Consider the following 13,081-nt stretch of genomic DNA (forward strand, 5'->3'; position numbering starts at 1 on the left):
AGGATGTTTTGATAGGGTAACGTGGTGCCATCATGACATATGCGAGTACTGTACCAACTAAAGGAATATTCGCAGTGACTGTTAATATGATTAAAGAATCTAATTTGAGTGTCCTGTCTGTGTTTGTGTTTGTTCTTAGTAAGTCACACGACTTGTTGAGTGATGTGGTATCTATAATTGAATATAATGGCGTTTTCGTTTTTAAATTGCACTAACAACAATTTTTTTTTTGCGAGCATGGCGCCCTCAAACGAGTCCGCATCGAATCTCGTACATAGAAGTAGGGGAGACAAATGACAAATTCGTGCGCGTCAAAATAGCAGCATTGCGCACCCATACAATTGACATAATATGTTGAATGGGATGCCGTGCGATGGCGTTGCTGAACTGAAGATTGATTTCGCTCCAAGCTAACAGGGTCTGACTGAAACCGTTCGTTTTTGTCAATTGCACTACACCAGTGCTACACTTTTTATGCACCGATACCACTGGTGTAGCACTCATGAAAAGTTGGGTGCAGCTCAGTGCAATGGAATCGTTTATTGTAGTCAATGGTTACTGTTTATGTTTTCATCATTTTTGTTCGTTTTTTCATGCCTCCGTGTAGCACTGCACCGGTGCGAAAAAAAACGACATAAACGAAAACGAAAACGACATAAACGAATACCAAAATCGCATGGTATCTTGTTTGTGAAAAACAACAATTGTTTGGTTTGATGTAAATATCACATTCGTTTGATTCAAAGTAAAATCAAATTATATCTCTATCCATGTCTGTACATTTAAATAAGAATGGTTTATGCACGTTTATATACGAACCTTTGAAAATTCTGTGATATTCGTAGAATCAACAGTATTAGTGTTTTGAATGGATAACATATATTTTATCAGTTGACTCGAAACACGCTAAACATATTTGTATCCGACATTCTTGATCGGTAAACTACACAATGAGCTACTGCGGGTTGGGACTTTCAATGTTGTAATTTTGAAGCACGGTTGTTGTCGGTGATGGAGTCAAACTATTTTCAGAACTGGTTCCAAATAGACTAGGGCTACTAATGCTTAGACTAGGGTAAGGATCAATAGGTTTAAAATGACAACCTTGAGGCAACTGCCGTGGTAAACTGTTACAACAATAACTATTACTTGTTTGAGGACTGTTTATGCTGTCCAACTTGCTTAGATCCATTTGATGATCCACCAGTGGTAGTTGTTGATCCTCGGGGACGAGTGTACCCCACATTTCTATTGCCTTCAGTTTGTTTCGATGTGATTGGTGTGGTTGATGGTGTGGATACTGGCTGCTGTGTTGGGGACTGTATTGTATTTCCGGAGGAGTACTTTGGATCATCATATACTTGCTCAGTGGTGTATTGCTGTGCTTCATATGGTTGCTGATAATTTTGGTACTGTTGCTGGTCGTAGATTTGCTGGTCATATGTTTCCGGCATATATTGCTGGTCTCCTGTGTATCCCTCGTATTGACTCTGGTCGTACTGTTGGGAGGGATCGTACTGGGATGTATCATATTCAGAACTTTCGACGTAGTTTGCTCCCGATGGTTGATACTGCTGTGCTGCTTGCTGATAGTTTTGATCCGAATTTCTCGGTTGTGATGCGAATTGGTCTGTTGAGGTTGGTTGATACTGTCCCACGGATTCTGCGTGCTCCGATACATATTGGACGGGTTTGTCGGGTTCATTATATGTAGCAGGTTGTGGCTGTCTGGTGGATTGTCTGGAAGTGCGGTCAACACTGCCAATTGATTCCCGGGAAAGTCTACCCGTGCTTCCGGCGCTGTCTTGTTTAACGGATACACTGCCGCTATTCCGGGACGATCGTTCTGTGTCAGCACGTCCAGACTCCGGCTCCTTACCAAGCGTCTTGGCAGTGCCTTCCTCGTTGGGGATCGATACCCTTGATAATCGGGATTCGCTTCGCTTCTCGTCGGTGTACTTACTGTTTCTAGGTTCGTTGTATTCATTGACAGAGCTGTTTCGCGATAGTTCCGATTGCTGTCGTCCGCTGATAATTTGCCGATCGGATGTTCGTGATTCAGGCCGAGAGACTTTACCTGGCGGTGATTGCACGGCTGGTTGAGCTGAACGAATTGATTGATAATTGGTGTTACTAGCTGATCCTGACACGGTGTTGGGATCTATGAAATTGTTAAATAAATTATTCACTGTATAAATACAAATCATATTGAGGTGTGGGTTATAAGTTTGAACTGAAAAATTAGCAAAAAGTAAATGAGATTCGCAAGAGTCATGAAAAAATAAGATTCTATAGTATTTTCCAACATAACGGTATATTAAAAACTGAGAATTGAGATCAGTTGCTGAAAAATTCATAGAACAAAGAAAAAGCTTTCATCATAAACATTTTGACTTGGTGTTGGGTTATTTTGAGAGAATCTCTATCTAAACCTTCGAGAATAGAAGCAAACATAAGCCAAACTAGTGTGCAGTGTTGGTGTTGTTTTTTCGCTTCTAAAAATGGGTACCTTCATATTGCGTATCATCTCTTGACGTGAATTGATTCGGAGTTGGATTTGAATAATTAGGAGCAACTTCAGCGGTAGCGTTAATGTTAGTAGTAGGATAAGTGTTATAGCTTTCAACAGGGGAAGTATATTCTGTAGTAGGGTAACGATTGTCGTTAACGTTAGCATTAGTTGATGAAGCATATTGATTATCTTGGTTGGTGGGTGTCAAGCCGATAGCACTAGTTTCAATACGTTGAGAAAGGTAATCGAAACTGTTCTGGAGGATGTCTATTTCCTGCCTGAAGACAGCCGTGAATGGGATATAGAAAAGAAAGAAAAAGAACTTATTAATAGGGAACTGTACCATAACATACCTCCGGATTAGGTTTAGATGCCGAACAAATTGTGAACTGAAGCTGCTCATTGTTGCTCTCATTTTTCTGGAAAGCTGGACTTATTTCTTTGTAGTTTATCCAGATTCGTTTTAAGCGATCCATCAACTCGTTATTAGTTTGCCTTAACTCTTTTTTTTCTTCTCTATCAATGAATTCAAACATATTTGTTTTAAACAAAAACGAGCATTAGCATTTGGAAACATATAAAAACCATTAGAAAATTAAAATTCGTGAGTTATTAAAAAATACGACACAACACAACATATACTTCGTGCATCTGATGTAGAAATATTTGCAGATACCTGAGACTAAGGTTCTAAAACGGATTACGGTGATGCGAAGTGTAAGGATACATTATAATCCTTAGTCGTTACACTCCTCCTTGTCGCTGTTGGTTTTTGGTTTGGGCTTTGGACTGATTCGCACATTGACATCGATTTTAATAGGGTGTTGTTTGGTGGTACAAGCCACGTGCTCTTCGTTTAAAACGTTCGTCTCTTTGCCATCGACGGTTGTGGCTGCCACAAAGGGACGCGAGCAGGGGCGAGTAATATTTGTTGCCGGATAATGATTGGTTGCTATCGGCAAGCTTCTCGAGGTCGGTTCCACATCCTGATTCAGTCGTTGAAGCAAAGTCAACGAAGGAGTAAGTTTTTCCTTGAGGTTTTGTTTCGTACTCGGTGGGATCAATGTTCGAAAAGTGAACGGTCTTTTTGAGGTTACATTTTCTACGTGACGATCACAGTCATTTCGCATGGTGGGAACGGATCGAAATACGTGCAAGGATAAGAACCAAAAACCATGCGTTAGGAAGAGTGGTAAGACCCTACAATAACTAGATAAGTGCGCAAGAAAAGTGTGGTTGACGTATTACCTATTTCTATCAAGGCGTTTTTTTCTCTATTATATGTTTCTCTACTGTTTTACTGTAATTTCGGATGCAAATTTCTATGCCCATTCAAAAAGATATTACACAATTTTAGTTATAAATAAATGCGTTATTGTTCTGTTTAAAGAAAAATAATAGAAATAATATCTTTTTCTGTCCAAAGTGGATATAATTGTTCCTACCCATGAATATTGAAAATTCAAAGCATTGTTGATTTAGCCTTACCACACTTTACTAAAATTTGAAATAAATCGGTCTTTGAACAGAAAATCATGTTAATAAAAGAAAACAAACAATTTCTACTAAACTGTGTTGAGAATTGTGTCAGTATGTAGCAAATTCTTGTATACGTATAAAAATTTAACTAGTACAAACTATGCAAACGATGGAATACAAACGAACGGGTTCATTCATAAATCACGTAGACCAAAAGATGATACATTTTGCTCTCAGTTTTGTTTTTCGTTAACAACCCTACAATTATGAGCCACAGATTATACAAACGAATGAGCGCAAAATTCGGATGGGTGTAATATATTTTGTAATATGAACCGTTTTAGTATTTTCGAATACACCACCTGGAGAAAACATTGAGTGTAATAATTTCTGTGCACATTCAAAAAATTTCATTTGTGTAAGAATCGAGAAAATCAATTTGAGGGCGAAAACCGGATTTCCGAAAAATATTTTCAGTCCATTTTTTAGCTGCGAAATATCCTACGATTCCGCGTCGGTTAATTGTTAAAGGCGCCTAGTAAAATTTTATCCGCGAGTGCGGTTTATGCTCTCAAAATATTTATCTGATTTTGCATTCAAAAATACTTGAACGGGATTTCCAAAGTAAGTTACACTTATGCGATTTTTGTAATTTTGCAATTCATATTAAACTTCTCCTCATCAACGTTGATATTCAAGACTTCTTCTGAGTCGATGTGATTCATGAATGACCCCAAAAAGGAAATCATAGAATATGTACTTATGTTTCAGTGTTGTGTCCTCTAACTTATGCGTCAAGCTTTTGCATTCCGCAGTTAGTTTTTCCATGAGCTGTTTTTGATCTTGAACCATGCCCTCGAGCTCTGACACGGTGGCGGCTGTAGAAAGAAAAGTGTACAAGAGACATGAAACAGAGGTTGCGCTTTTTTGTTCTTTAGGTGAAAATGCTGAAGTTGAAGAAATCATCAAAACGTAGGTATTGTATTCACATAGTGTCGGGTCTCACACCACGCAGCCCTAAAGAGCTGACTAGAAATCAGTGCGTTTGGAATGTACTTGACAGCCGGAAGGTTACAAATTTTAGTATTTATATCTATGATATTAGCACTTCTAACTGAGCTTAAAATTATTCCATAATTTACAACTAAATGCTGACGGCAAAGACAAGGCTGCTGATAGGAGGTGGTGAGTAAAAAGCTCATGGATAAACTATTGAGAACGCCAAAGAGTCATTATCAATTTTCTCACCATTTATAGTTTGGCTTGTTCAACTGTGTGTGTTTTTTTTTAAGATAAGCATGAAGTTTGTGGCTAATAATTTTCTTTGTGCTTAGCGCGGTTTTATTCTTTCACACTGTCGGTGCTAGCGGCGTATGTGAGTATGATCAATTATTGTGCGGTGGAAGTAGCAAAATGTATGCCTAATTTCGTCAAAACCCCAAGAAGATAAACGTGAATAGCATGAAACACAATATGATTGTGTGTTGTAAACGAAACAAACCGCTGGTTTTAATAATTTTCTCGTGTGTAAGCACAATCCGTGGATTTCAATAGCTTACCCATGTATTAACTAAGCATTCTAGATTAACCAACGTTTGATGCTGAAGCGGATATGAATGAAAAGCCGAAACTTACCATGTTTGTCTTCCATATCAGAAATAATCTTTGCCAACTCTTTAGATGGTCTAGTTTCCTTGTTCAACTCGCCTAATGTTAGCTGGAATACATTGTGAAATTTCGTTTATGGTGTCATTAGAAGTTTTTGAATCATAAAGTACCTCCTTCTCTAAGGAAGCAACTTCATCGGCAAGTTTCAAGTTCTCGCGTTTAGAGTGAAGTAAATCAGAATCAGAACGATCCAACCTCTGTCGTAACGATGTTATTTCAGCATTCAAACGAGAAACTTCTACCTTTGATTGGCGCTCCGTTCGTTCTAGTTGCAATCTATTAAGTTAATCGGCTCTTTACATAGTTTAACTCTAAATATTGAAAATATGTTTTACCTCAACGATGTTATCTCTTGCTCTAAAGATTGTTTTTCCGCACTAGCTTGATTCAGATCGGACATAAAGATTGACATTTTATTCTTTAGTTCCAACTTCAGTTCGTCTAGTTGAGAATTCTTCTGATTGATTTCGCGTTTATAATCTGACTCGATACGTTTCATACGTTCCACTTCCAGTTGAAGTTTCGTTGCTTGCTCCCATTGGCTGCTCAAATCTCCACCCAATTGATCTACCTGGAAGGTGTAGCGTCTTTCGGCGTTAGCTCGTTCTTCCCCAATTCGTTTTGTCATTTCGTGTTGAATTTCACGAACCCGTTCATGCTGACGCTCCAGTTCATCCTAAATAAGAATTCCTTTTATTCAAACTAAACAAGCGTAAAAACTCTACAATACCTCACCTTTAACCTACGTATTTCTATTTCCGCCTGATTCCGCTCGAATGCAACGTGCTCAATCATATCACGACTTCTTTGTGACTTATTGAAATTGTTTGCCTCAGAGTCTTTGAGCTGATCGATTGTTAACTGGAGCTTACGAACGGTTTCCTCCAAACTTTGTTTGTCTCTGTGAGAATGAATGAATGAATAGATTTGTTGTTGGTTTTTATCTCTAATTTTGTATTTGTGTATCAATTATGTAGAAATTTGGGTTGAAGTTGCCGGCGTCAAACGAAACCAAATTGGTAACGAAACTTTTGTTGATTAACAATCAAGATGACGTCTAGCCAAAATCGTCGATTTGATCTGAATTCAAATGGTTGGGCCGAATATAGGCAATTGGAGTGTCATAAAAAATTGTTATGGACATTACAGAAAGTGTTTTTAAAATTTTTGTTGACCTGCTTCGAAGCCAATAATGATTTTAGAGAATTTCGATGACACTCTTAGCACTTTACAAATAATTAAGCAAACCTACGGAATCAAGGACTACATTACAAAATGAATGTGAATTCAAATTTTTATTTCACAAATTTTAACTGAAGTAATTATAAGAATATATTTTTACCAGATGGGTAAGCAGTAAGCAGTGGAGACGTAGACTATTTGCCATACAGCGTGGCTTGCAGAATTGTGGGTCACTAATCGCGCCAATGCACATTGATCCGTCATCGTTCTTACCGCTTTAGGTGTTTTTTTATATTTAAAAGTTATTTTTATTCAGGTCCATTTGCGTACAAGCTTTACGTGGCCGATTGAGCCGATTTTTTAAATAAATTTCTTTTTGAGTTGGATCTCGTTGTCACCCTTTTTCGAGGGGGAGAGTAGTTTCCATTTCCCTCCTGCGAGGATTGAGGGACACTTCGTTCGTGGTTCGTCTCGTCATCCATTGCCGCATCGATGGTATTGTTGTCGATTTCCGTCTTCTTTTCGTTGATAGTTGCTGTAGATGCACCTTATTGTACATTGGTTGCAATTGCTGGTTGGTTGGAGGATAAGTTGTTAACAGCAGCTGGTGTACTTAGTTTTATAGGGGATGATGATGGATTCGTTGAAGAGGATGCTTCATTGTTGTTGGTGGTTGTCACAGGTGTACTGAGGTTGCTTAGGGTTGGTGTGAAGGAAGCACCGTTGTCCTTTGGTGTGGTTGTCTCCTTGTCCAGTTTCCATATATACTGGAATGTTGTACTTAATGTTCTCGTGCTCCGCATAGTGCACATTGTTATTGTCTTTTGCGAATTGAATTGCATCCAACTCTTTATAAAACTGGATGTAAACAACATCATTTGTCTTGTTGCATTGAAGTAAATGCACACGTTTAATATCAAGATGCATTTGCTTCTTAAGCAAACCTTCAAGTTCTCGTATCGAAGGTCGAATTTTGCACTGCCTGAAGTCAACAACAATTGTATTCTTTTGTGTCGGCGGTAGCTTTTGTTCGTTTGGTTCACTCATTTCGAGGTCGTTCTATTGTTCACTACACAATACTGTACTTGGTTTCTTCGGTCCCGAACGTAAGCGGTTTTGTTTTATCGACTGACTTGGATGAGATGTGAAAGCGAACTGACCGCTTTAGGTGTTGTTATTGTTTATGGTAGAAACATCGTGATATATATATATATATATATATATATATATATATATATATATATATATATATATATATATATATATATATATATATATATATATATATATATATATATATATATATATATATTACGTTCTAATTGGTTTTTGGATAGTTGATGACGATGTTGGCCATTGGATATGTGCCTTGTCGTAGTATTTTATTGTTGTAAATTTTTAACTCAACAGCGCTGCAGGTACATTGAGTCGGTATGAAAAAGTGGATGAAGATGTTATTTTATCACATATTTTGCAAGGACTTCCGAAATTCCATTCGATAATCAAGTAAGAAGAAATTGACCTCTTCGAATGAATATGGAACACACGAATGTCATTCCGTACTATAAGGAGAAGGGACCAACTTCCTTCTCGATGGAAAGTAATGCACACTAGGGTGCCAATATCTCTAATTTCGTTAAACGATAGTGGTCAAAAGTTTAAGTGCCTCGAAAACCGTACCGTTTCATGTAAATCTAATAAATTCAGCATAAAAAAATTCGATTTATTTACGCGATAAAAGCGTTTAAGTTTAAATTATTGATGCGTATACAAAACAATAATGAATGAAATTTTTTATTCATGCGTATACAATACAAAATGGCGGACGCATTGAAGCTGACTGTGTTTTACAGAAAAATGTAAGACTTAATTTTTTCCCTTTATGGGCTGCTCTAGCCGAGGGGGAAACTTTGTTATTTTTTGATACTTTTCGGTAAGAAGAAAAATGTAAGACTTAAATTTTATCGCGATAACATAAATGTTTTTATGTACTAGTCGTTCTAACCTTTTTTACGCGAAAATTTGAAAATGCGCGATGTTTTGTTTAAATAACACTAAATTTAATTTACGAACCCTGCCTTTGCGCGTAAAATTGAGGTTGCTTTAATTAGAAGAAAAATGATTCGTTGATACTCCTCGTGACAACAAGCAACAAAAGTTCCTCTTGGTATCTCTAATATTAATCGTTTGGATCACTCTCCAGCGCTCGCAACATACAATATACTCTAAAATAACTGAAGTTTGCAACATTAACGTACAATTTCTAGCCATTGATCGATGGTTGTATGAAAATGTACACCAAAAAAGCTCTATTTCCAAGTGTTCTATCAAGCTCCGAAATTAGGAGAGTAATGCAATCACCATCTTACTGATTCTTATCTTATTCTGTTTTTTCTTCATTAAAAGCAAATCTAAAACAATAAAACATGTTGAACAATAATGCAATGATAATAAATTGTGTCCGACGATGTTTGCAATACCGTCAAGCCGTCCAAGGACGGGAGGAACTTGTATGTTTCATTTTTTCTTATGCAACTGTAACATTACCTCTGTAAATTTTCCACTTGTTTGCGATAAACATCCGCGCAGCTTGAGTCGCTCGAACCATGTGCCAGTTTGCGCTTATTTTCTTCATTTTCGTTAAACAATTTCTTCAGATCAATTTGTGATTGCGCCAGCTGTGCTTCCAGTTCGCTAATGCGGGATTCAAATACTATGTTCGGACCGGACAGCTGTCTATTCGATCGTGACCGTTCCTGGTCCAATTCATCGCTTTCAGATGAATCCAGCTGATATAATGTCTTGGACCGTGCCTGATCGGTGAGGGCTTCATTTTCTGAAACTACATCCTTAACTTTCTTTAGCAGCGTCGAAAGTTCTTCCTATTAAAAAATTTCAACAATTAGTTCAAGTAAACACAAATCTGGATAATTTTTAATCTTACCCTACAATATTGGGATTCTTTTTCCAACTGTTCAATGTAACTTTCTTGCTTTTCGATAAATCCCAGCAGCTCTGGAGGCGGTTGCAAAACATCTGGATTCTGGGAAACACTGCAAACTATTTTGCAGGTCAGTTTTATGCTTTATAAATTAAATTTTTATTTACTTACCTGAAGGGGGTGGATGCAAACTAGCGATCGAGGTAGCTGGTTTTATTGTAGACCCTATATCTCTATTTAAATAACTGAATTTTCGAATTCCGGATAATCCAGTACCATAGTGTGATACCGTTCCGGGGTTGAAATATTTTGAAACCTCAGCGATGGAAGGCCTTTCAGCAGTCGACTGATTGTCCGAGACTTCTGATTTGATATCATCAACTCCACGAGTGTACAGAGATGTGGCTATTTTGGTAGGTTCATATGATTCAGTTAACAGAAACTTGAGTCGGTTCACTGCCTCACGGTAGGCATAATCGGTGAAATCAAACGTCTTCTTTTTATACAGTGGGGTATCGATTTTGTCTGAAGAGGAGAGTCTTCTGCAATAACATTACATGATCAGTTTATATACAAACAACTATGTGTACGATCTTAATACTAACTCGAACTTTTTTGAATCTTCTAAATTCATATTGAACATGCTATAAACAATATATTAAACCGTAAAAAGCTTTCTGTCCTTATTCTATGAAATTTGAAACACTCACAATTTGTTCGCTTACAGCGGTGAACAAAAATAAATTGTTTTGGTACCGTCAACAATGATCAACATATTTCAGTTACCCTTAACAACGCATGCAACATGCATGTGGGGGTGAAATATCACACCCTAGACTTAGCATATGTCTTCCATAAAAATGATTCCGTGTGCCTCGTTTTTTACTAGTCCGTTTTATATTCATTCCTTTCTTTTGTAAGTTTGCATTGCCCCTATTTAATTACTGCGGAATTGAATACATATAGAACCACGTGTCATTGATAAATTTCATTATAGTTTATAGTGTGTGTGTATATTTTATTCGGTATTACGGAAACTACCACTAGTACTAATAAACAAACGGAACGATTAAATTGATCGACCGTTCCTGGTATTGTGAAACGTCCTATCAGTTTTAGGGATGTAAAAATATAATCATTTTTTGTCTTTCTCATTTTGAATAGTCGTGCAATCATCAATTTTTTAACCAAGGCTAGAAGGGCCCCGGGACATATACCATTCGACTATTTTCACAAAATGTATGTGACAAAAAATGCACTAGATTTGCTCGGACACCGAGGACCGTTTTCCACAAACTTAAATTTATAACGAAGGTCCTATAAAACGCCATTCATTTTTAATGGATACGAATTTCAGTTCCGGAAATACTAGTTAATACGTGCAAAATACGGATAAAAATGTTCAAACCGTTTTCTCAGAGATGGCTGAAAAGATCTACACAAATCAAGATTCAAAATAAAGGTCTCATTAGCTCATAGAACTTTATAAGATTTTGTTCGGATCTGTTTCCTTTTCCTGAATTATTGTATGATAATAGAAAAAAATTCGATAATCGATTTATTGAGCGAGTAAATTCTTCTAGTGTGCAAGTCTCGCTAGTTGATTGCTCTGGTTTCTGAAGAACAGGAAATAGTGGGCAAAATTCTCCAAAAATAAATTCACATCGATTTATCAGAATTGGCTCTCGAAACGTTTCTAACTTCATTCAGGGGTTAGCCAAATTTTGTGCTAGGGCACATAACCGATTTTGATATGTTTACATTTCGTCTTTGACTCATCAGTGCATAGCAGTTCAATTTGAACAAATGCAAAGGAAAAAGTGCTCTGCAAATAGCAGAAACTTTACGTCTGCTTAGCGGTTCAAATTGAACTGCCGAGTTTTTCATTAAGCAGTTCAATTTGAACTGCTGTGCACTGATGAGTCAAAGAGGAAACGTACACATATCAGTTTCTAACCTGTTGGCCTTTCGAATCAAAATTACTACTATTATACTTATAGCCAATGTCACTTCGTATTTGGAGACATATATTACGCTAATTCTCGAAACCTGTGAGTCCACCTTCACCTACCTATGTCCCCCACACCCCTTTCCTATGTAGTTTAATTAAATTCAAGGTAAAACCTTTTTTTGCTGCTAAGAAATATCATATTGTTGGAAATAATAAAAATTTTTTAGTAATATCATAAATTAATTTTTGCTAGGCTAAGGTAATACACATATTTTAAAGCAGTCCTCAAATGTTAACTAGATTTTCATCATAAATCTCGCACTTTGTGAACTTTACTGTTTTGGACCACGGTTGAAAATTTTCCAAATTTCATCTGGATCAGACTTTCGGTTCCGGAAGTACAAGGTTATGAATGGAATTACCAATTTCAAAACATTTAGATTTAAATGGAATGCTACGACTCCATCCCTTGTTCCTTGTATTTATTGGGATCCTTTTTCCGGTTTCGGAATTACAAGGTAATATGTGTAAAAAATCAACTAATAAGCGATTCTTTTGAACGGCTAATGAATTTTTCCGGATGCGACTCCTGGTTTCGAAATTACAGGGCGATTTGTGTTAATCTCGAATCGTCAAATGTGCACTTTGATATTCGTAAAATGCTAACCTTATTTTAGCCAAATTGGATATTATGTTAATTTTGACTATAAGAAAAAAATGTACATGAGCAATATGTTAGAAAAAACCTGTTTTAATCCACCTAGTGGTGTAATGATGCCTTTCTCATATCAATCATACTATCATATATAACACTGTGGCATTCTTCAAAATTATTTTCTTCGATTCTTAAAAGAATAACTGAAATCGAGTTGTTTAACCGTCAACTGATAAAAACTATCAATTGAAGAAGATTTGAGGTCGATTTAGAAAACTTTTTACGGATTTTCGCCCTTTTCAGTGATGGTATAAAATTTTAAACACACTACCCTATATTTCCGGATACGGAAGTCGGATCCAGATGAAATTTAGGAATTACGTATGAGACGACAGTACCTTTCATTTGAACTTAAGTTTGTGAAAATCGGTCGCGCCATCTATGAGAAAAGTTAGAATACATATTTTGATCTTTTTGCTCATTTTACCCCAAACTTCGGAACCTGAAGTCGGAGCCAAATAATATTCAGGAATTTTATATGGGAATCAAGAACTATCATTTCAATCTGATTTGTGAAAATCAGTTAAGTCATCTCCAAAAAAAGTTGGTGCACTTATTTTCACAATTTTTTGCACATGGGGAAAACCCCATAATTCCGAAACCGGAAGTCGGATCCAAATAATATCCCGGAAT

General features: G+C 36.8%; 1 protein-coding gene across 2 annotated transcripts; it reads right to left on the minus strand.

Annotated features, from left to right (window-relative positions):
- Positions 1-896: 896 nt before the first annotated feature.
- On the minus strand, positions 897-10,559 carry LOC131437652 (uncharacterized). Of its 2 annotated transcripts, none has more exons than XM_058607139.1 (11): positions 10,388-10,559; positions 9,954-10,324; positions 9,786-9,901; positions 9,389-9,723; positions 6,395-6,560; positions 5,995-6,335; positions 5,770-5,935; positions 5,627-5,708; positions 4,752-4,869; positions 2,866-3,028; positions 897-2,161 (listed from the first exon to the last, which is right to left on the minus strand). In XM_058607139.1, exons 1-11 carry the CDS (start codon positions 10,423-10,425, stop codon positions 956-958), a joined length of 3,102 nt encoding a protein of 1,033 aa, XP_058463122.1. In that variant the 5' UTR covers positions 10,426-10,559; the 3' UTR covers positions 897-955. The 2 variants fall into 2 exon arrangements, with proteins under 2 accessions (XP_058463122.1, XP_058463123.1); XM_058607140.1 differs by lacking the exon at positions 2,866-3,028 and adding an exon at positions 2,510-2,790 and having other exon boundaries at positions 1,008-2,161; positions 10,388-10,558.
- Between the last annotated feature and the right edge of the window lie 2,522 nt (positions 10,560-13,081).

The sequence above is a fragment of the Malaya genurostris genome, chromosome 3, assembly GCF_030247185.1.
Source record: "Malaya genurostris strain Urasoe2022 chromosome 3, Malgen_1.1, whole genome shotgun sequence".
NCBI lineage: Eukaryota > Metazoa > Arthropoda > Insecta > Diptera > Culicidae > Malaya > Malaya genurostris.